Here is a 20,606-nt window from a genome sequence, read left to right as displayed (position 1 = left end):
TTCAAGTTCAACCAATTAAGGTATATCATATGTAGGTCGTTATATAGAGCTAGTCCAGCGTCTCCGGGCTCATAACTAATAGATGAGATATTCGGCCCCAATCCTAGAGATCAGGAGGTAAAGCAAAAAGAGGTCTGGCATTCTGAATAACTAAGAATAACCTGACTTTTATGTGTACGACTGTGGCAGACTAGCGATTCCCAATTAGGAAGGAGATCTAAACATTAGATCGCTGCAAAATCCGCACCAATCGCCGCGGTTTTGCTGCCGGTCTGCTGCAGGTTGGAGATCTCCGTAGTGGCGGTGGCGACACTTGATGTTGCTTGCTACGTCGCGGGCGGTTTACAGTATTTGACGATAGTTGAATCTAAGCTAAGAGGAAATCTGCTGATAAGTAAATCCAGCATCTTGTAAAGTCAAAATGCGAATTCGATCATCCCTCTTAAGCCATCTAGACTTTAGGCTTCTTCAGGCGCTTCAGGCGTCTCAAAAGTGCCTCAAGAGGGTTGGTAGGTAGCATCTTAGTAGTGTCTCCACCATAAATCTCAGGAGGATGGCTGTATCAGGCTGGTTTAAAAAAGTGGTGCGTTGGAGGCCTCACCGCTTCAAAGCAATCGAATCCTAGCAGGTCCCACCGTACTAACATTCTTACCGTGGTCAACCGGAGTTACAGCTACCATAGAAAGTTGGCTACAACAATATAGACTTGTTACCCGCTTAGATTGAGGTACCCCACAAAGTGGGGTACGAGTCCGCGTACAAGGCTTAGTTATCACTCACTACCTTTGTCATCAAAGATATCCCAGTGAGCCTGAGAGTTTCTGCTGGCCCCAAGAACTCCTTTGTAGCATCCTATACAAAATACATATAAGTGAGTCTATAAAATGATATGCGTAATTACAAACCAGAGACTTCATGACGTATATGGCTGGGCAATATTGCATTCAGAAGAGTGTGGCCCACTCGTGGGTGGAATTGAGACTGTGGGGTAACCCTAAAACTTGCCACGGGTATACTGCTGCAGGTGTTGGCTGCAGCTTTACTAGAACATAGCGTCCATTCTACCTTGGTAGCCATATTTTAGCAGTTGCTAGTCTCAGGAAGCAGCACGGCAATCCTAGCCGGAGTCTTGAATATGACGAGCGCTTCAAATGTTCTGTATAATCCATCAATCTCGCAGCAAGCCGCCAATAGATATAAAGAATAATAGCTGATTGCATTACTAACTTAGATATTCCTCTCTTATTTTAACGTTATTTCTTTAAAGTGGAAGATTTATCTTGAAGAATGATATAAAAACTCAATTTGTCAGCCGCTTAAATATTAATAAGATGAATAAATTATTCTTGAAAGATTAGATCTTGCATTAAATCAAGTTATTACTTTTCTTGTACGTATCTAAAGACAATCAGGTTGAGTAATGTAACTGGTAAACCCCCACTCGGTAGTGTGGAGAGATTTGGCGATGCCGTCTGAAGATTACTGCGCCGCATTAACGTCCTTTGTCGCCACAAGTGCCTTTCCTTGGTGCGTAGGACATCTCAAACAGCTTCTGCAATTGAGGAGTAAGATAAAGAAGACCACTTTTTAGCTGGTGTATTGATTAGGTTGTTAGGCGGAGGTCATTAGTCTTGATTGTTGGCCCACTCTAGCTTTCCCAAGTCCTGTAGATCTGCAAATCAGGGTGAGTGCATGATATTAATAATGCTTCTATTTCGTAAGCGGCTTCCGGCCTTGCCGTAGTGGGGGTTTTGATTTTAAAAGCGTCTATTTTCCCCAACTCGTCCTGCACTCATCATCATTCAACAGGCAATGTCTGCTGATAACTTTGGTACGTTGCCGCATCCAGTGGCTCGGGATGCTCACATAGAGCGTTTCCACATCTCCATACCCCAGCTTGAGATCGACAGGCTCAATTTACTCCTTGATAACTGCCCTCTGGTTGATGCGAACTGGGAAAATTCGCAAGAAGATGGTCGTTTTGGCGTGACCAGAGACTGGCTAAACAATGCTATAAAGGATTGGCGTTACAATTATAACTGGTAAGCTCCCGACGTAATTATTGTAAGCATTTCTGACTGATAACTCAGGCGCCACTGGGAAGCTCAATTTAACTCGTACCCTCAATACATGATCGATATCAAGGACGATGACCAGAAGCCATACAGCATCCGATTCAACGCTCTCTTTTCTAGCAACCCAAACGCGCTACCGATTATCTTCCTTCATGGATGGCCTGGGTCAGCAGTGGAATTCCTTCCATTACTAGAACTTGTGAAGCAGCAGTACCCGACTGCTGAGTCCCTACCTTATCACATTCTTGTTCCCGATCTCGTCGGCTTCGGTTTTTCATCTCGCCCACCTATGGATAAGGACTACACCTACGAGGATAACGCGCGGATTCTTGTTAAGATGATGCATAGCCTAGGTTTTACAGTCAAAAATGGCGGTTATATGACCCAGGGTGGGGATCTTGGTGGCCTTGTTGCTCCTAAAATGGCGGTTCTTGACCCTGAAAACTGTCGTCTCACACATGTCAATATGCTCTTAATGCCACCACCTGCTGGGACAAATGTTGAGGATGACATCCGAGCTGGCAGGTACACTGCGGATGAGGTGGAGTCTCTGCGTAATGGTATGAAATTCCACGCCAATGGAGCGGCTTACGCAGCGATCCAAGGAACAAGACCTGCAACCTGTGGCCTGGCTATTGGTAGCAGCCCGGTTGCCCTCCTTGCGTGGTGAGTATCATTTGGTCAATTTTCGATCACCAATTGCCTTGTGCTAACTCCTGCTGTGGCTGTGTTCCTTAGGATTGGGGAAAAGTTTCTCCAGTGGTCAGATCCTGATTCAAGACCATCTTTAGAGTACATACTCACAAATGTTTCCTTCTATTGGCTGACGAAATGTTATCCAACATCAGTTTGGATTTACCGTCTAATGATTGCCGAAGCACCAAATGTCCGGTCTGGCTGGGTGGGCATCCAGTGTCCGTTGGGATATTCTTGGTTCAAGTCTGAGATTAGTAATCCACCAAAGCAATGGCGTGATATCATTGGCATAGTGAAGTGGTTCCGCGAACATGAGTGTGTAAGCAAACCTCTCCTTCAGCTCTCGGACTTAAGGGTCTTCCGCTACAAGGCACAGCTTATATGTCCAATAGGGAGGCCATTTTGCAGCATTGGAGCAGCCAAAGGTGTTATGGGATGATGTTGTAGATATGATCACAGAATTTGGCCTTGTTTAACTGGTTGATGGTCTACGTACTGCGGAGAACACCTATCCCAGTCACGGTGCTCGAGGTGACGATTTCAAGTGATTAAGGTGTGACTGAAGGCTCAGGAAGTGAGCAGAATGTTCAAGAGACTCTCTTGATATTTGAATTGTCAGATATGTTAGTATTGAACCGGCTATATCAATTCTAGTACCAGGTGTGCCACCATTCCTGGGTAAGCTACCAACGTTTCCAATAGTGAAATAGTTGTCAAAAATAGTTATCAATGTTAAATACAATTGTTAAACCCAACCCACAAACCCCGACCCGACCTGTTGTGTGCTGGGTTGGGTTGCTAGGTCAAAAAACCCAGTGGGTTATTTATGTATAATGACCCACTGGATTCTGGGTGGACTTGTTAACGCACGAGTTGGGGTGGGGTTTTGACCTCAGACAACCCATTGGGTTTCCCAAAACGCACTGCATTTTTTAACCCCTAACAATTTACCCCAGACATTTTACCAGGATCGCGCCGTCCTCCCTTCCACCCCTTCATGTTGGCGCGTTTGAGATGCGATTAAGACAGTGCATTGGATACCAGCCCTTATATGGGGATTGCAAACAAAGATGGACATGTTAGTGAGTAGATTCCGTCCTTGTAATCACGCGTCATATTTCTCTCCAAAATAAACCCCGGTTCCCACAAAATGCTCAGTATGAGTGGGGCAGATGATGCTATATGGCGATATCGCACCTCCTTCGGCAGGCCATTGAAGTGGAATGACCACCGAGGCAATCAGCAGGTGCTATCAGGCATTGTGCCCTGCGATCGAAGTCACTGCAGGCTGCGTACATAGAAAATGAGACTCCGGATCTGGCCCATACCTCCCTGGCATGAGTCCTTCTTCGACAATAAGTGATTCTGTGACTGTCAGAACGTGGTGTAAATAGGAAACATCCACCGACTATAAAATAACCAACAGGGGTATAGTAGATCTACGCTAAATAACAGACCAAATAGCCAGTAAATCAACGGCCATGATATCAAGGAATAGATCAATGATCATCTCCTCCCCTTAGATCCCGCGATGAACCTCGCCAGCGCCTCCCTCTCCCTTCTCATCCCCAACAGCCTCGCATCCTCAATAATCTTTCCCTCCAAAAGCCCCCCTCCCTCACCCTTATCACCACTACCACCACCAGTAGCCGCATTGTCACCATTCAAACTCTGCACAATCGGATTCACTTTCGCTCCTTGAACCCTCACCCTCCTGCGCAGGCCAACCCCCTTCCCAGCACCCCAAACAACAGTCCACTCGCGGATCCTCGCCCCAGCCGAGACCTCAGCCCGCGCACAGATCTTCGAATGCGCACCAATATCCACACCGGGATTGAGAACCGCCGCCGTCTCAACAACAACCCCCGAATGAATCGCCACACCCGCCGCAATGCTCGCCATGGGTCCGATCGTAACGCTCGATGAGATCTGGATCGCGCCGTCTTCTCCTCCTCCTCCTCCTCCTCCTCCTCCTGTCTGCCCCACTCGTTGGTTCTCTTTATTCCTATCCCCCGTCGTCATCGTCGAAACAACCGTCCCCGTCCCCGGAATAGTCCCAATAACACACTTCTCACTAATAATACACTCATTCCCGATAACGACTGGCCCAGCAAAGCTGTAGATTCGCGCGCGCGGGTGGATGATTGTGCCGCGGCCGATTGTGACCGGGTATGTGCCCTGGAAGAGAGCAGATTCTGCGATTGTTGCGCTGGAGCTGGCTGTTATGGGTGGTAAGGCGGGTTTGGGTGTGGAGGATCCGGACGAAGGTTGTGAGTGTGATTGTGTTGCAGGGCGGTGGTGTGGGGGCGGGCGGAGGAGGTTTGGCTGGGACATTGTTTATTTTCGGTTTTTTTTTTCGTGGAGGAGGGGGAAAGGGGAGGTAGGTGGCTAGGTGGTTTGATTGAATTGGTGTCGGAGAGTTTGCGGAGGGAAGGTGTGGACGATCGGAGAATGTCTGTTGACGTTAAGTAGGTAAGCGGTGTGTCGTGGGTTGGCAATCATGTCTCCGTGCCCCGAGAGCCGGCGTTAGGCGGAGATATTTAGCGTGTGGTTAGCGCGGGTCACGGGGCTTGGGGGCCTAAACAGCGGACCTCGGGGGGCTGAAGTCGATCAGCCTTATTTCTAAGCCTCGTCTTCAGAACAGAGTTTCATTTCTGGCTATCTGTCCGTCCTTCAGATTTCCTGTTCAGTAACAACAATGAGACGGCCTCAGGCAGAACCCGCAAGAAAACGCGCTGGCACCAAGAAGTCGAGGACAGGCTGTCGCACTTGCAGGTGAGCATGCACACCTCGATTGCGGAGTGCAATTCTGACTCCAATCTAGAGCTCGGCACGTCAAATGCGACGAGGCGCCTGAATCATGCAAAAATTGCACGAGTACCGGTCGGTCCTGCGAATATGACCTCCAGCGACTTCCCCGCCTGGGTCGAGCCAGCACCGAAAAGGAGGCCGCAACCCAACAGCTTATGCTTCGGGCAATCGAAAACGGTTTGCGCTGGGCAGTCACCACCGATGAGCGACGATGCTACGCGTACTTCAAATCCCAGACCATCTCCACACTCTCCGGCTTCTTCGATTCGCCCCTCTGGCAGGAGATCCTGCCCCAGCGAAGCCTCTCAGACCCCGCAGTTTACCACGCTGTTGTAGCGTTGAGTGCCGTGCACCAGGATCTTGAGATACACGGCTTACCGTTACCGGGGCAGGACCTGCAGAATGATTGGAATCGCTTCGCGCTCGATCAGTGCGCACGGTCGTTTTCTCTGCTCAGCCGACGGCAAGCATCGCAAGATCCGCGGTTTCGCGAGGTTATGCTTTTGTGCTGTCTGCTGTTTGTTCTTACGCAGCTACTGCGGAACCAGTATGATGAGGCTTTTCGGCATTTACAGTGCGGGTTGAGGATTCTGAATGAGATGAAAGAGGATTCCCTTGAGACGAACGTTGAGCTGTGTATCGTCGCGGCGTTCACCAACCTGGAAATTCAATCTCTTCAGTATGGGGCTTGCGAGGTTGTGCTGGAGAATAACAGGATCGAGACGCAAATATGCTCTTTTGAGGCTCCGCCAGTCTTTTCCAATTTTCAAGAGGCTCGCAGGTCACTCGACTCCATCTTGGGCGCGGTGTTTCGGTTCCTTACACGGTGCGGCGGCCTATCGGAAGAGGAAATCCTCTCAGACTACGCGGCATTGCACCAGAAACAACTCGAGCTTCTGTCTCAATACAGTCAATTCGAGACCAGCTTTGACTCGTTTTGCGCATCGAGAACTTTCAACGCAAAGGAGCAAAGAGGCGCTGATATGATGCGGCTCGTGCAACGCAGTCTCGCGCTGACTGTTAAGACATGCCTCCTCCGCGATGAGACTGCACTAAACTACTATACGTCAGAGCATGAATTGCACATTTCAATGGTGGAGGAGATCATGAGCAGGTTTCCCGACCGCCCAAGCGTGACCCTCGACATCGGCATCATTCCACCTCTGTACTCGGCCGCCATGTGGTGTCGGGATCACAGTGTGCGACGCCGCGCGATTGCCGTCCTGAAATCCTGGCCCCACCGCGAGGGCTCTTTCGAGTCCGAGTGGGCTGCTTGGATAGCCTCGGAGCAGATCAAGGCCGAGACGATGTCTAATAATCTTCCAGAATGCGGAACAACGACTGATTCCTATAGCCGCCATTCCAAGGCGGACAAGGGAAGGTGGACGGGCGTCGAGATTAGTGGCTTTTCACTTGAACATGCTTTGAACTCTACGAAATGCATGGAAAGGTGGCCTTGCGTCCGGGCAATCCATCAAGCTAGGGAGGGCATGCTCAACTTTTCTCCCAATGCGCCGTGTCTGCCTCCGTTGCCAGAAAGCGCTTTTGCTACTTATGTGCACGAGAAACCAGCTGAAGTGGTGGTTCGCATCTAAGTTACCACATATAAACAGTCACATTGCGATATCAACTGGATATGAGATCCGCCGCCTTGTACGCAATCGCATACACCAGCGCCTGGTAATGCGCAGTGACCGGGTGCGGCAATACACTCGCATCCACGACCCTCAAGCCCTCTACCCCTCTCACCCGAAGATGGGTGTCAACGACCTTGCCCATTGCAGCCGAGCCAGCAGGATGGTAGAACGTGTTCCCGCCTGCCTTTACTTGGGAATCAATCTCCTCGTCTGTAGGCTGCGTGCCGAGAGCTTTGAAGCCAGGACGTGGCGATTCAGATTCAACAATCTCTTGACCCTCCGGCGTCTCCAGGAGAAGGCTCGCAACCTGTCTGATACCAGCTCGGAGGACAGTGCGGTCGAATTCTGTCGCATAATAGTTCGGATCAATCTGAGGCGGTGTCCTCGGGTCAGCGGACGCAAGAGTGATACGGCCTCGCGACGTTGATGACATGCATAGGACTGAAGATGCAATGTGCGTGCCGTCCATAGGAACATTGACGCGGGAGACCGCTGCACCAGCGGGCGCATAGACAACGAGCGTCTCCACATGGCCAGCACCGGGCACGAGGTACGCGTGATTTTCGATATCGGTTTCTCCGTCTCGATGCAATGCACGAATCAGCTCATCGCGGGGAACCTGAGTAGTAGCGATCCAGTCGCAGGGAAGGCCCAGGGCATATGCGGGACTGGTCCACAATGGTGTACCAATAGACAATCCTTTCTCCGGATTGCGCAGCTTCCACCACTGCACAAAGGCAAAGTGATCGTGAAAGTTTCGTCCGACCTCTTCTGCATCAACGATAGTCTCGATTCCGTGTTTTTTGAGCTCATCGCGCGGCCCGATCCCTGAGAGCATCAGAACCTGCGGAGTGCGATATGCTCCTGTGGATATGATGACTTCCTTCTCCGCATGGTAAACCTCGCCTCCAACCAGCTGCACTCCCTTGGCAACTTTCCTTCCTCCCTCCTCCTCCTCAACAAGGACCCTCTGCACCATCGTCTCCGTCAAGATCGTCACATTCGCCCGATCCCGAATCCCAAACACCTCACTGGCAATCTGCCGCTTCCCCTCCCGCCAATTCTCAACCAACTCGCCCAACCCCACCGGTGATCCCGAATTCATATCAGTAATACTCGTGACCCCAACCCTCTCCCACGCCCTCCTCAACGGCTCACGGAGGGGATACTTCCTCTCCACATGACTCCCCGAAACAGACCCATTATGAATCGGCCCGTCGATCCCATGTACATCATCTACCTCATCTCCCCTCGCATCAACGCACGTCTCCACCCTCCGAAAATACGGCAAGAGTCCTGCATAACTCCAGCCCTGATCCCCAACGGTCTCCGCCCACCGATCATAGTCCTTGGCATCACCCCTCGTCCACGTCCCGTAGTTGATCGCCGACGCGCCGCCGAGCGCCTTTGCCGCTGCGTTGTAGCATTCTCTGTTATCAAGGTGGACTTGTGGGACGGTCGTGTATGCCCAGTCGAGGGGCGAGTTGTGCGCGCCGAAGCAGGCGAGTGGGGAGGATGTCAACGGGTGTGTTGACACGTCGGGGCCCGCTTCTATGAGGAGAATGGTTGAGCTGGGGTGGCTGGTTGAGAGGAGGGAGGCGAGCGTGCTGCCTGCGAGGCCACCGCCGGCTATTATGTATGTGTAGGTGTTTGTGGTGGTGGGAGTAGACATGGTTTGGGATCGATGGGGTACTTTGTGGTTCTGGGGATCGATCTTTCTTGCCTGTGTCCTCTGATTTAGATGAATTGATGCTGAGAATGAATCTCCATTTATCTCTTGAGCTCTTCATATATAACACCCTCCTCTACTTCTACGAGCCTTCTAGTCCCCCTGACCAGTCGCAGTACCTCCACTGGATCAGATGGACCTTTGTCATCAGTCCCTTTCTCAAACACGAACGAGCAAACTGGATTCCCTCTTCCGGGGCCACTATCCACCAAGCAGACCCCTCCCAACCCATCATCGTGGTACCCCAGAACCGCTCTATACAAATCCCGACTAAAACAGGCCCTTGATCCAACCATAAGCAACAACCTTGGCGAGTCCAAACACGCGCCGCCCAATTAGCGCGAGCGATGGGCACTAGATTAGCCGCCTATAACTGGTACCAAGTATGCGATAATAGATGTCCACTGCCATGTGTCAACCTGGTAGCATCCACGGTCCATACCGCATATACTACTTGATATTAGCATAGCTGTGGGCCCAACGAGAGCAAGCCCTAACTGACCAACTGGTCCTGGTGAAGTCGGACACGCACCAACCTATCAGAATAGCGTACAGCGGCTTCAAAGTGGGCAGCAGGAGCTCGTAGACTGCCGTTCAGACCCCGAGAACCGATCTTCTGGCTACGTCACGGCTGGGCAGCTCAGCCTCAATTGGCCTTCAAAGTTCAAAGTTGGGAGATGAGGAGGGCTCCACAGCGGATCAGGCTCGAACACGGGCGGACCAATCATACGCAGGTACCAGTGCTGTGCGAAATGGGGCGGATTCTGAACACGGGGTGACCAATCATCTCAAGATCTATGAAGCTACTCTAGAGTCTCAGGTTAGGCATCTGTTATGCGACCATCTCCAGGTACTCGCACTCCCACTGATCGTTCTTTCTGCATACATACCCTTGGTTGAGAAGACTGAATAGTATTTTGCAGCAATAAAAGCTACATCGTAGCTCTAGCTATAGCCACAACCTGCATCCCGGTCGAGAGAGAAGACACTTTTTGTTTTGACATGATTCGTCGGGAATATATCTTGACGCAGGTGGTGCTCGAGAGATGGATTTCAGGGTAACCATGGGTTATCAGTTCCTAGAGTCGATCACGCTGGTTAATGATGTACAATTGATTGAGATCAATATACATGGCCGAGCCAAACCCATACAGCTTAACAAGGGTTACGCCGTTTCGCCACACCCAGTTCTCTCAAATACATCGCGACTTGGTGGGTTGTTTCTGACCAAAGTCCCAGCTTGTGGTGCACACACACCAGGGTATTGGTATTTGTAAACAAGTCTATAATCTGTCCTCATATTGCACTGTGCTTTCTCTGGAACTGTTGAGCCCGCACTCTTGATTTTATCATGGGCTACTAAGCACGTGGAGGAGTATCTAATTAGGGCTAATCAAGTGTACGCTGCAGTCTGCCATCAAGATCAAGGTCCGTCCCGCGAGGCCAGTAACCCAATTCGTCTTATTCTACATTCGAAATATGGCTGATTGATGTATAAAGAAGTAGAATAGAGGTAATGAAGTAAAAATAAATAAGAAAAACTGCAGACTGTCGATTTACCCAATCCAAAGACCATCGGGTCAATGTAGCCTCAACTTCAAAGGGCGTACTATAGCCGAGATAACTCCAAATGAATGCTTTCGCGCATATTGTACACCTCGATCAGTTCCGCTGAAGCGTAATGTTTCTTTGCAGAGTCGACTACACGTGCTTCTCAACAACGACATGGTAATACCCTCGAGGAAGATGATTCAACACGAGCACTAGAGAACACAATTAGTCAAGCCCCGAAACAAGATTTGGAATATAACAAGGTGAAGGGCAACATACAGGCCAGCAGAATGAGCATCAATCCCGCAATCGCCCACGGCGACTCGCCCAAGTTCTCCCCGGCACCACTCCTGGTCGTCAGACTGAGCAGCGCAATACCCAGGCCCACAGCCATAGTGGTACCCGTACAGATATACCGCAGCCGATTCTCACTGCTGTGGTGCGAGCCCGGCTGGAGAGAGAGGAGCGAGAAGACGGCGATGAAGATTAGGATCAGGCCCGTGCAGATGGTAAAGTACCCGAATGTAATCTTGAAGACCGAGGTGAATGCTGTAAATGCCGCCTCGAGTCCCTCGATGCCCTCGCCTTCGATTTCCGTCGGAGCCTCCCACCCGAAACCCTCGATGACAGTCTTCATAGCCTCGGTGACGGCATCCAATCCGGTAACCAGAAGCTCTGAAGGGTCCGCGGTAGCCGGGAGGGCAAGAGTCTCATTTAGCGAATGCTGGACCTCGTTGAACACAACATCCGTCGTGTCAAAGCGGCTAAAGACGTCGTTGAGCATCTCGGTGAAAATGGTCTGGAGCTGCGGCGTCGTGGTTGTTCCGTCGAGGAGGGCGTTGAGGAAAGGGTCAAAGATCTTGCCAATGTCGCCGCTGATGTGCACCCAGAGGAGGACTTGGTTCGTGCCCTCCATTGCGAGGCAGAGGGCGAGGTGGAACGGGAAATGCAGGATTGCGCTGAGGTGCTGCCGGCGGCCGCTGATGGGTTCGAGGCGGATGCTGTCAAAGTAGAGTTGGTAGATGAGGTACTGTCGTTATCATTCAGATGAGTATGTCACGTATGTTGAGAATGAGGGTGAGTGTGATTTTGACTTACGATGATAAGGACCGCCGAGATGAGGGTTCCAATGTCTGTTGCTGTGAACTTGCCGTCGAGCTTCTGGATTTTACCGATTGTACCGGTCAGGCCGATGATGCCTTCGCCGAGCTGTCTTGGTCAGCCCGGTGTCATCGAAACAAGAGCCTATACTTACAATAATCAAAGTCAAACACGTCATCCTCTCGACCAGATGCGTCTTCCACAGCGACACAGCAGGCCACAAGGCCGCCACAGCAACAGCCAAGACAACCTCGGCGACAGCAAGAACATACCACGCGATATACGCATCATACGCCGTCCTCTTATAAAACGCAAACGAGATCCCAAGATATACAAAGACAGCCACGACCAGCGACATCATGACGACAATCAGCGGCGCGCGCGTCTTGCGATACCGCCAGGTGAAAAACAGCGTGCTCCCGTACTGGCACAGGAGAATCACCCGGCTGACCATGAGAATCAGCGAGAGCTGCTGCAGCGGACCCCAGCCGTCGGGCGTGAGGAAGTTGGGCCCGATGACGGCGAGCCCGACCATGACGCCAAAGTGGCAGGCGTGCGCGATGCGCTCGAAGATGCTGTCTGTTGCGAAGCGCACATCGTAGAGGGTTACCTGGCACCAGGTGAACCAGAGGACGCAGATGAAGCCGATGTAGGAGGCGAGGGCTGGAGGGGTTAGAAGTCGGTTCTAGAGTTTTTTGTTGTTGGGCTAGAGGGCTTACTGTCTCGGCTGTTGATTTCGTGGACGGAGGTGAATGATGAGAGGTTGGCGACAAAGAAGAGATCGAAGAAGAGCTGGATGTTGGAGGTTGCTTCATAGTGCTCGAACTGGGGGTTCTCGAAGAGGCTCTCATCTTGCGTGTTGAGTTCGGCGGGTTCATTGACATGGTCGCCGCGGTGGGAGTGTGCCTTGGTCTATCGAGTCAGGCTATGGCTTGCTATAGAGGGCGGGGATAATGTTACCAGAGGACTTTTGAGGATAGGAAGCCGACCCATCTTGAAAAGGTTGCGAAGCGATTCAATCTTGATGTTTGCTGTTCAGTCCGCTGAATGTTCAACGATTTATACAAACCAATATCCCAACCAAATTTACACACTCCAGCCGCTAGACCGCAAGGTCCGCAGGAAATACGATAGACAACTGGCTAATCCCACTGATCGACCTTGCATTAGAACCTTATCCCAAGGCTTAGACTCAACACACCAATGCTGAAACCCAGCGGGGAGGGCTCTGCGCCCCTGCAGGAACAGCCAGAGAGCACTGGCTATTTCAGGGACCCTGATCTCCTAGATCTAATTGGATGAGCGACCTTTTCAGCTTTCAGCTCCTAAATATGGCGAGCTGAGGCAGGTTCAGGCACCGCTAGCCTCCGCATTACCGCCTACACAGTGGCTCGTTGGGGGTTATACTGGGACACTCTGCCGCTAGCGGCCGCAAAGACTGCGAATGGGGAAATGATGAGACGACGAGCTGAGCGAATCTTCATAATTAAGCGAGAAATTGCCAATCAGAAATGGGCGCGAAGAGGAGAACATTATAATATGAAACTGGGCATCCCTTTATCAACACCCCAGGAGCTGGTGAGACGGTTGATTTGAAAAAATTGGCCCACCCTCAGCCCTGAGTATGTTTCTAGCAGATCATCCCAGGAATACAGGCCGTAAGCATGAAGCTCTCGCTTGAACATTCCAATTTAATAGACAAATCGAGCTGAGTAGAGTCCTAAGACAACATTCACAATCTCCCAAGTCCACAAAATCACGACGCAAACATTTCCCCCTCATCCTCTACCCCAGTGAGAGTAACGTATTCGTCGGATCCAGCCTCCTCCAACTCCGCATTCGCATCGCGCGCAGCACGCTGCCCAAGCCAGCCTCGTCCTTCTGACGGGGGAGATACATCAAGGTCCAAGGGATGAGTCAAGTCCTCTTCGGCATGTGTATCTACATCTTCATCGTCATCGAGATCCGTAGCGAAAGGCTTCTGATAGTTGGACTTGGGGCCGCCTTCCTGTTGTCTGGTATCAGGAAAGTTCCTCTGGGACATATTTTACGCCAGCTGACAGTTTTTGATTGTTTGTGGTTGGCAGTGCGGCTCAGCTGGTTCTCGCGTTCGTTGTGCGGGCTCGCTTCGATCGAGGTTGGATTGTGGTCCGATGAGCAGAGGAAGGTATCTGGATATATTCTGTTTAGGATTTCCTAGGAGAGATAAATCTTACTTATGTATAGTGCAGCAGGTCGCATGTGGCGATTGACCTAACGCTGATGTCAAGACTTTCCATGTGGGCAGACCCAGTGGATCGTGACGGGACCAAGCTATAGATGTGCAACCACAGCAGTTATTTATCACCCTCAACTTTGGATGCCCTCTCCCTGCATAGCCAATAAAATCATCAAATGTATTCTCTGACAACCCTCCCTCTTCTAAGCCAGACTTGGCAAAGAACATTCGACCGTTTACGATATCGTGAAGTATAAAGCACAGCAAGCGCATAGTCGCTAGTCAAACAAGCATAGAAGGGATGCAACAGTACGTTGTAAGGAGCGTGCGATCGGGGAAAGTTAAACAGAAATAGGACGACCTTTGAGTCCGCTCGAAGCTGGATTAGCAGGTATCTAGGGCAGAATTTCAAGTATTTCTTATGAGCCCAGGGCCTTCGCCACCCGGAACCCCGTGTCACTGCTCTCAGTCTCCACACCGAAAGGTAGACCCAGAACTTGGCTCTAGCTAAGATATGTATAGAGAACTCGTTTGATGTCCCGCAATTACAGCCGTGTACCCCGAGACATGCAATTGGTCCTCTTATAATCAAAGCTACGGGTGAAGTATACCCGAGTATTCACAATAGCTCCACAATGCACGTCTTTGAGGATAGGAACAATAATACCAGCCCCTGGGCCCTAGTCACGTACGTTGATTGTCTAGGTGTTCTCTCTAGGCAGGTTCCCAAGTTGAAGTCCCCACCAACTACTTTCCTGGGAGCACTTGGTAACCAGACAACTGTGTGTTTTATCCTAACTGACAACTACAGATTTCAAGTTCGGATATTGTTAATAGCAGTCAAATCATCGAAGAACAGGACTAAAGTCTGCTAGTACAATTTTACAACCCCCTCCTCTCCATAGCATATTATCCCTTTATCACTCGATGTCGCATTTACGACCAACCCTCAAGACCTCGCGACAATAACATGATTAATTCTTTCCCTGTAGTACCTCTCTCCCTTCATCATCAAAGATCCCCGCAGACCAATCCGTCATATTCTTAACCCAGCTCTCATGCGGCACGTCTCCAAGCTCCGCATATCGTCTAGCACTCGGTCTAGTCAAAAAGTCCTTGTAGAAGCTCTCCAGCCGCGGATAACTCTCCAACACCTCGCGACCATAAACATCAGTCACCTTCTTCCCCGACGACCGCGTCATGTCGATCCCATAGCAATCGTGTGTGAAGTCGAAGAACTGGAAGAGCACGATTTCTGCAATGGTTGCTTGTCTTTTTCCTACATGTCGTTCGTCGCCGCTGCCGTTTTCTCTCTCGTCCCATCTCAGGTCCGCGGAGGAGTACCCATTCTCCTCGAACCAGTTCTCAATTGCGAGCAAACTCCGCCGCGTCCATCCGAGCATCTCCTTCGCGGCGGCCGGGATCCGCATCGTCCCCGTCCCGGATCCAAACGTGCGGATCGGGTTCCAGCTATCAGTGAGACCGCTCGCGAGACTAAGCAACTCGCCATGTCTTGCTGCAAGAAGGGGGGGAACTCCTTGCTTATCATCTCCATCTGAATTAACGTCAAAAATGCCGTCATTGAGCGACGGTGTGTTGATTGGCAGCGCCAAAATCGGCGGTTGGGGAAGCTTCGGAAACCCCCATCGGCCCGTATTGCAGGCGTCCTCGAGGAATTCCATGATTGCGATGGACTGCTTGATGTAGATAAAATCATCTTTGGACTCTCCTCCGGTGGATGCTGTTGGAATGGCCAGGATTGGGAGACTCCCCGGGGGCTTCGGAGGGAACCCCTTGGGCGTCTCGCCACCGAACTGGACGTCTGACACATGAACGACTGTGACGAGCGACGATGGGATGTTTCGTTCCCGGAGGTAGATAATTACTCGGCGTGGAAAGGGCTGCCAGGGGTAGGCGTAGAGGAGCCAAGGCGTAGTAGTACTAGTAGACATGTTGAGGAATACAGTATGAAATGACTTGAGCGATATAAGGTGAAATCTTAAAAAGTCTATCGTGTTCTGATCTCCGAAAGCCTTAAGATGCCTATACTTATAGATCTGGTCGGAAACTTTTTGCATCTTGGCGCGGGGACATTCGACGTAACCAACAGTGATAAACGCACCCGTGTGGTTGAGCCCCCTGGCCCCATGTGTCACTGTACATTTAGCGGCTAGTCATATGACGCACGCTATATGAGTCGTCCATTATCGCTCAACTTGGTTAAATTGAGGACTGTTTGTTACTATAAGAATTAAGCTAAGACCTTCCTGGTTATGCCGTGTCCACATATTGCGCCGAGGACCCAATTTTCAAACTGCGAGGAGATGGTTACTGTATATATGAACCATTAGTATGGGCATCCTTGTTTCTAAATAACCTAGTCATTACAAGCGTAGTGATGTCGCGGTCATATGAAATGGGCGCCGTCGCAGAAGAAACCAGAGCCAAGCTGGTTGCTCAATGACTTCCCAACAAGCGTCCAACCTGTGACGCTAGCGCTCTATCAAGAGGATTCTACCCCGTATATAGGATCAGATAAAGCGGTCAATAGGATCACGTAAACTATTTGGAACTCTTCGAGATAATCACCAGACCCCTACTCAAGTCGGTATCTACTAGGGTTGGATGTGATGTCGTATTAATTAATAGCCAGGGCATAATAAGCCAAATCACATGGGGAGGCTGCAGTTAGGGCTGGGCCAGGGGTATGGGACTCATGCACCGTACCTGCCTCGCAAATGGGCCAGTTACCCAGGCTACCGGACCACTGGCGCCAGGTTGCTCTTTTCTGTTAGCCCAGGAGTATAATGGACTTTTGAAGAAGGTGCGATCCCTGTCTTTACTTGAGCTTGAGGCGGCAGGAACGACTGAGGGCGGGACAGGCGTGCCTGCCCAATTTACCCTACGATTAGCCACGTACCTACCCTTGGCAAATCCAGAGCCGATTCCTTCATAGCTCCAGTCCATCCATACCCAAGCTCGGCTGATAAACCAGCATCGGCTTTCTTCAACCTATCCCCAATCGTCCGCACAAACCACTCCAATACGTCAAGCCTCCAAAGCCTCGTTGATAGTGTGAAGTAACCACCATCGAGTCGCAGACCTTTGGAGCTTTTATTGCACATGGATCTGTAACGTCGGCAAATTTCAAGCAGGGCACAGATCTTCCAAGTGGCAGGTGGCAGAATAACATGCCAACGAGTACTACGAGTATACCGGGCCCTGCCCATCTGCGTGTAATACCTAGACCTCAAGCAGTTATACTGGAGTCACCAAGCTCTAATATCTCAGAACGCGCCGAACGAACATCTCGGCTAAACAAAACCCATCCAGTATACAAATCCTCAATAATCTCGGAGACAAATCTCGGAAACACACCTTGATGATTTCGGAGATGAATCAAAGTGGGTCCCGGAGAGTTCGCCCTCCCGTCTCGGAGACATTTTCCCCTCCAGCCCCAACCCCAGTTCAACCCTAGAGCCAAGTGATCCTCCGCGTTATCGTAAGCCTCAATTCGATGTTCGGAACTATCCAGCCGTTGTAAACACTCTATTGTCGATGATTAGTCAATATACCTAGAAATGTGGCCGACGAGAACACCATGGGGGATCTATATAAGGCTTCCAGGGGAGAATCGGTGATGGATTCTCTCATCAACATCCGACAGTGCTTCGAGGCAGACTTGTTCCTTATTTTATAGATACAGAGTCTCTTTGGTCTACATTCACACCTCAACATGACGTCTCCAATCCCCCGTCCACCTCTAAACCCCGACCTCGCATCGGCCCACAAAACAAAACCCTTTCTCGACATCGACACCCCCGAAAAACTGCACTCCTACCGCGAAACCATCCACCCAATGTTCACTCTTGAAAACGCAATCCGGGGCAGAGAAGACACGATTTCCACGACCGAACTCGACATCCCCGGCCCAGCAGGCCCCATGCGCGCCACAATCCTCCGCCCCAAGAACCCCACACTTACCGCAGCCCAAACCCCCGGCGTCCTACACATCCACGGCGGCGGCCTGGCGACGGGAACCCGGTTCCTGGGTTATACATTCAACGACTGGATCGAGGAGCTCGGCGCCGTGATTGTCACGGCTGAGTACCGGCTTGCTCCGGACCATCCGGCGCCAGCGGGGCTGGAGGATAGTTATGCGGCGCTGCAGTGGATGGCAGAGCATGCAGAAGACCTCGGCTTCAATGCACAGAAACTCATCGTCGGCGGCGGATCCGCCGGCGGGAATATTGCCGCGGGCCTCGCGCTCCTCGCGCGCGACCGAAACGGGCCACAGCTCGCCGGCCAGGTCCTCATGTACCCCTGGGTCTCAGACAGCATCGAGTGGCCATCCATCGAGCAATACGGAGACATAGCCCCCGTCTCAAAAGCGAACCTGGTTACCATAAACGACTACGCCTTTGGTGCGAACCGTGAACACGCGGATATGTATACTGCGCCCCTGCATGCCGCGAGCCTTGCGGGGCTCCCGCCGACGTACCTGGACGTGGGCGAGGCGGATGTTTTCCGGGACCAGGATGTGGCGTATGCGGCCAAATTGTGGGCCGGTGGGGTGTCTACAGAGTTCCATGTTTGGCCGGGGAGTTGGCATGGGTTTGATGTTTTTGTTCCGGGGGCAGAGGTTAGTCGGAGGGCTGTGAGGGCGAGGTTGGAGTGGTTGAAAAAAGTGGTTGGTGAGTAGATGCTGGATCGAGAATGGCGATATGGGTTGTGATGGGTGTCCTTTATCAATAGACTAGATATAGACTTGGTTTGTTGCTCATGTATTGTTGATGTTTGAATGATAAACGTATGAAAGTATCTTTGCCCAGAACAAAGGCAGAAGGCCTTGCGTGCTCGGGGGACTTGTCCGTGGGGGTTGCAGAGCCTCGAGCCGCTGAGGCTGATCAGCCAAGAGACAGCGCCAAGGAGTTTAGGTAGTACAAAGTTGACTATCACTGGTAGTTGGCTACTCTGCAAGCGAGCTGGGCTACTTATATGCTGGCGTAGTTGGCCTATTGGTGGGGATTATGTGGCTGTTGCTCGTGCAACACACGGTGCAGAAGCTACCAGCGCTCCTTCTCCCATCTGCTTTAGGCGCGAGCCTAAGAACTGTTGGCAGGTGCTCCTCCCAATTTCGCAAAATTGCTGAGAGCTTACACCACAGGGTCGGGTGTGCCTTCCTCTCCGTTTTAGGGCGCCACCCCCCAGCATCCCATGATGCGCGATTCCAACCTTAACTTCTCCATCTTCACCCACGCCACTGAGCATCTAGCAAAACCGACGTTTAATGGCGACCGAGCTTCCGCTCCTTGGTTTGAGCCAGCGCGAAGGCGCTGAAGCGTCGCAAGGCCAGACAAAAGCCTTCGAGCACACGCCAAAGCAGACCACAAATACTTTCGAAAACGAACCTTCCAAGACACTTGGCTGTGGGAAATTATCTCTGCATGTTTCACCGCCTGCTGTTCTATCGCTATATGCGGGACAAACGTGGGGGGTCAATGGTCTCGTTTGGCGCAGGGGTCACTATTCTCCCGCTTGCCTTTGATCCCTTTACGCAGCAGATTCTAAGCTATCCAGCCCGGTTGATGGCCCTCCCAGACTCGCCAGTAGTGGTCCGGCATTAGAGGCTTGAGTGTTTGTTTTATTGGATGAAGGTACCTATTTATGACCTGTGATTGACGTGCCAACGTTCAGCCCGTCTTACTTGCTTATTTTACGTCTTGTACCTCGCATATAATTTCAGACTTAAAAGTCTCCGGCACATACGACCACAGGGTGTGGAGAACAGGGCTTCCCGTCCGCTCAGCCGTACTTAAGCCACACGCCGGTAGGTTAGTAGTATGGTGGGTGACCACATGCGAATCCCTACTGTTGTATGTTTTTATTTTTTGCACCCCTGCCGCCCCCTACCTTCAGTCCTTCACCCGAACGCCCTTAAGCCCTCTAAAATTTGCCTGCCAAGCCCGAGCTGCTGCCGTGCCCTTTAGGACCTCGAAGTCTTATCGAGCAGGCCCAGCGTACTTCACCAGAGAAGCGAGCGCCCGATCCGCCACACAAGGCCATATGGGCAAGCGGCTTGCCGAGTCGACCAGTCTGCCCTTTGGCTTCTTGTGATTGGAGGCCCTAGTACTTGATGTAGTGCATCTGAAGTGGATATCTAAAGTCTTGTTCTAAAAGGAAACTAATTCATCATTACGCGAACCCAGACTGAAAATGGCGCTGCCCATGATTCCAACAAGATACAATCACCGATATAATATACCACCCATGTCTTAACGCTACTACCTACTACCTACTGCAACCGCACCTTTGACTTCTCCGCGACCTCGTCCATCTCCTTGATATCCCTAATCGTGCTCCGTATCAGGTCAGCATCACGATCATGCTGACACGCCAGCACCGCAAGCGCCGAGGTTTTCCATAGTGGAACGCCGCGGCTCTCCCGGCTCCGAAACATGGTCAAGACAGCAAAAAGAACAGCCACAGCCTCCATCGCCACAGGCCGATAAGATACTCCCACTGGATTCGAACATACTGCACGCCATCGAGCCTCTCCCCACGCGCACGCTGTGCATTCAGCCCGTTGCGCACACGGTCCGTCATGGCCCTTGCCATCCTCTCGAACCGCTCCGCGACATCGACGTCGCCCCCGGTGAAGGGGGCCAGTCCGCGATTGACGTGTTCCGGGGGATCCCCGGTAATGAACTCGGAGACGACAATATCGGACGTAAGCTCAATGTAGGGCTAGCGAGATAGTCTTTGCTCAATGCCTTACGGGAAAAAAA

The 20,606-nt window shown here is 51.3% G+C and overlaps 7 protein-coding genes across 7 annotated transcripts; 3 read left to right on the top strand and 4 right to left on the bottom strand.

Moving 5' to 3' along the window:
- Positions 1-1,806: 1,806 nt before the first annotated feature.
- Positions 1,807-3,450, top strand: BJX68DRAFT_249479 (epoxide hydrolase family protein). Its single transcript, XM_071042117.1, has 4 exons — positions 1,807-2,042; positions 2,091-2,741; positions 2,814-3,090; positions 3,164-3,450. The coding sequence occupies exons 1-4, from the start codon at positions 1,813-1,815 to the stop codon at positions 3,245-3,247; spliced, it is 1,242 nt and encodes a 413-aa protein (XP_070892709.1). The 5' UTR covers positions 1,807-1,812; the 3' UTR covers positions 3,248-3,450.
- Positions 3,451-4,277: 827 nt separating this feature from the next.
- BJX68DRAFT_259453 (transferase hexapeptide domain protein) lies at positions 4,278-5,105 on the bottom strand (the record flags this gene model as incomplete). Its single annotated transcript, XM_071043698.1, has 1 exon — positions 4,278-5,105. The coding sequence occupies one exon, from the start codon at positions 5,103-5,105 to the stop codon at positions 4,278-4,280; it is 828 nt and encodes a 275-aa protein (XP_070892708.1).
- Positions 5,106-5,469: 364 nt separating this feature from the next.
- BJX68DRAFT_272888 (Zn(II)2Cys6 transcription factor) lies at positions 5,470-7,177 on the top strand (the record flags this gene model as incomplete). The annotated part of the gene is made up of 2 exons (XM_071047305.1): positions 5,470-5,546; positions 5,596-7,177. The coding sequence occupies 2 exons, from the start codon at positions 5,470-5,472 to the stop codon at positions 7,175-7,177; spliced, it is 1,659 nt and encodes a 552-aa protein (XP_070892707.1).
- Positions 7,178-7,192: 15 nt separating this feature from the next.
- BJX68DRAFT_219153 (GMC family oxidoreductase) lies at positions 7,193-8,988 on the bottom strand. Its single transcript, XM_071037871.1, has one exon. The coding sequence runs from the start codon at positions 8,889-8,891 to the stop codon at positions 7,209-7,211; it is 1,683 nt and encodes a 560-aa protein (XP_070892706.1). The 5' UTR covers positions 8,892-8,988; the 3' UTR covers positions 7,193-7,208.
- Positions 8,989-10,649: 1,661 nt separating this feature from the next.
- Positions 10,650-12,593, bottom strand: BJX68DRAFT_272886 (bacterial low temperature requirement A protein-domain-containing protein; the record flags this gene model as incomplete). The annotated part of the gene is made up of 6 exons (XM_071047304.1): positions 10,650-10,711; positions 10,779-11,529; positions 11,598-11,708; positions 11,755-12,263; positions 12,320-12,512; positions 12,561-12,593. The coding sequence occupies 6 exons, from the start codon at positions 12,591-12,593 to the stop codon at positions 10,650-10,652; spliced, it is 1,659 nt and encodes a 552-aa protein (XP_070892705.1).
- Positions 12,594-14,717: 2,124 nt separating this feature from the next.
- BJX68DRAFT_249469 (uncharacterized protein) lies at positions 14,718-15,816 on the bottom strand. The gene has a single exon (XM_071042116.1). The coding sequence runs from the start codon at positions 15,768-15,770 to the stop codon at positions 14,793-14,795; it is 978 nt and encodes a 325-aa protein (XP_070892704.1). The 5' UTR covers positions 15,771-15,816; the 3' UTR covers positions 14,718-14,792.
- A 1,668-nt stretch (positions 15,817-17,484) lies between these two features.
- Positions 17,485-18,520, top strand: BJX68DRAFT_280122 (alpha/beta hydrolase; the record flags this gene model as incomplete). Its single annotated transcript, XM_071048868.1, has 1 exon — positions 17,485-18,520. Exon 1 carries the CDS (start codon positions 17,555-17,557, stop codon positions 18,518-18,520), a length of 966 nt encoding a protein of 321 aa, XP_070892703.1. The 5' UTR covers positions 17,485-17,554.
- Between the last annotated feature and the right edge of the window lie 2,086 nt (positions 18,521-20,606).

The sequence above is a fragment of the Aspergillus pseudodeflectus genome (assembly GCF_044049435.1).
Source record: "Aspergillus pseudodeflectus strain CBS 756.74 chromosome Unknown BJX68scaffold_92, whole genome shotgun sequence".
Lineage (NCBI taxonomy): Eukaryota > Fungi > Ascomycota > Eurotiomycetes > Eurotiales > Aspergillaceae > Aspergillus > Aspergillus pseudodeflectus.
This window is presented reverse-complemented; position numbering and strand designations above follow the sequence as displayed.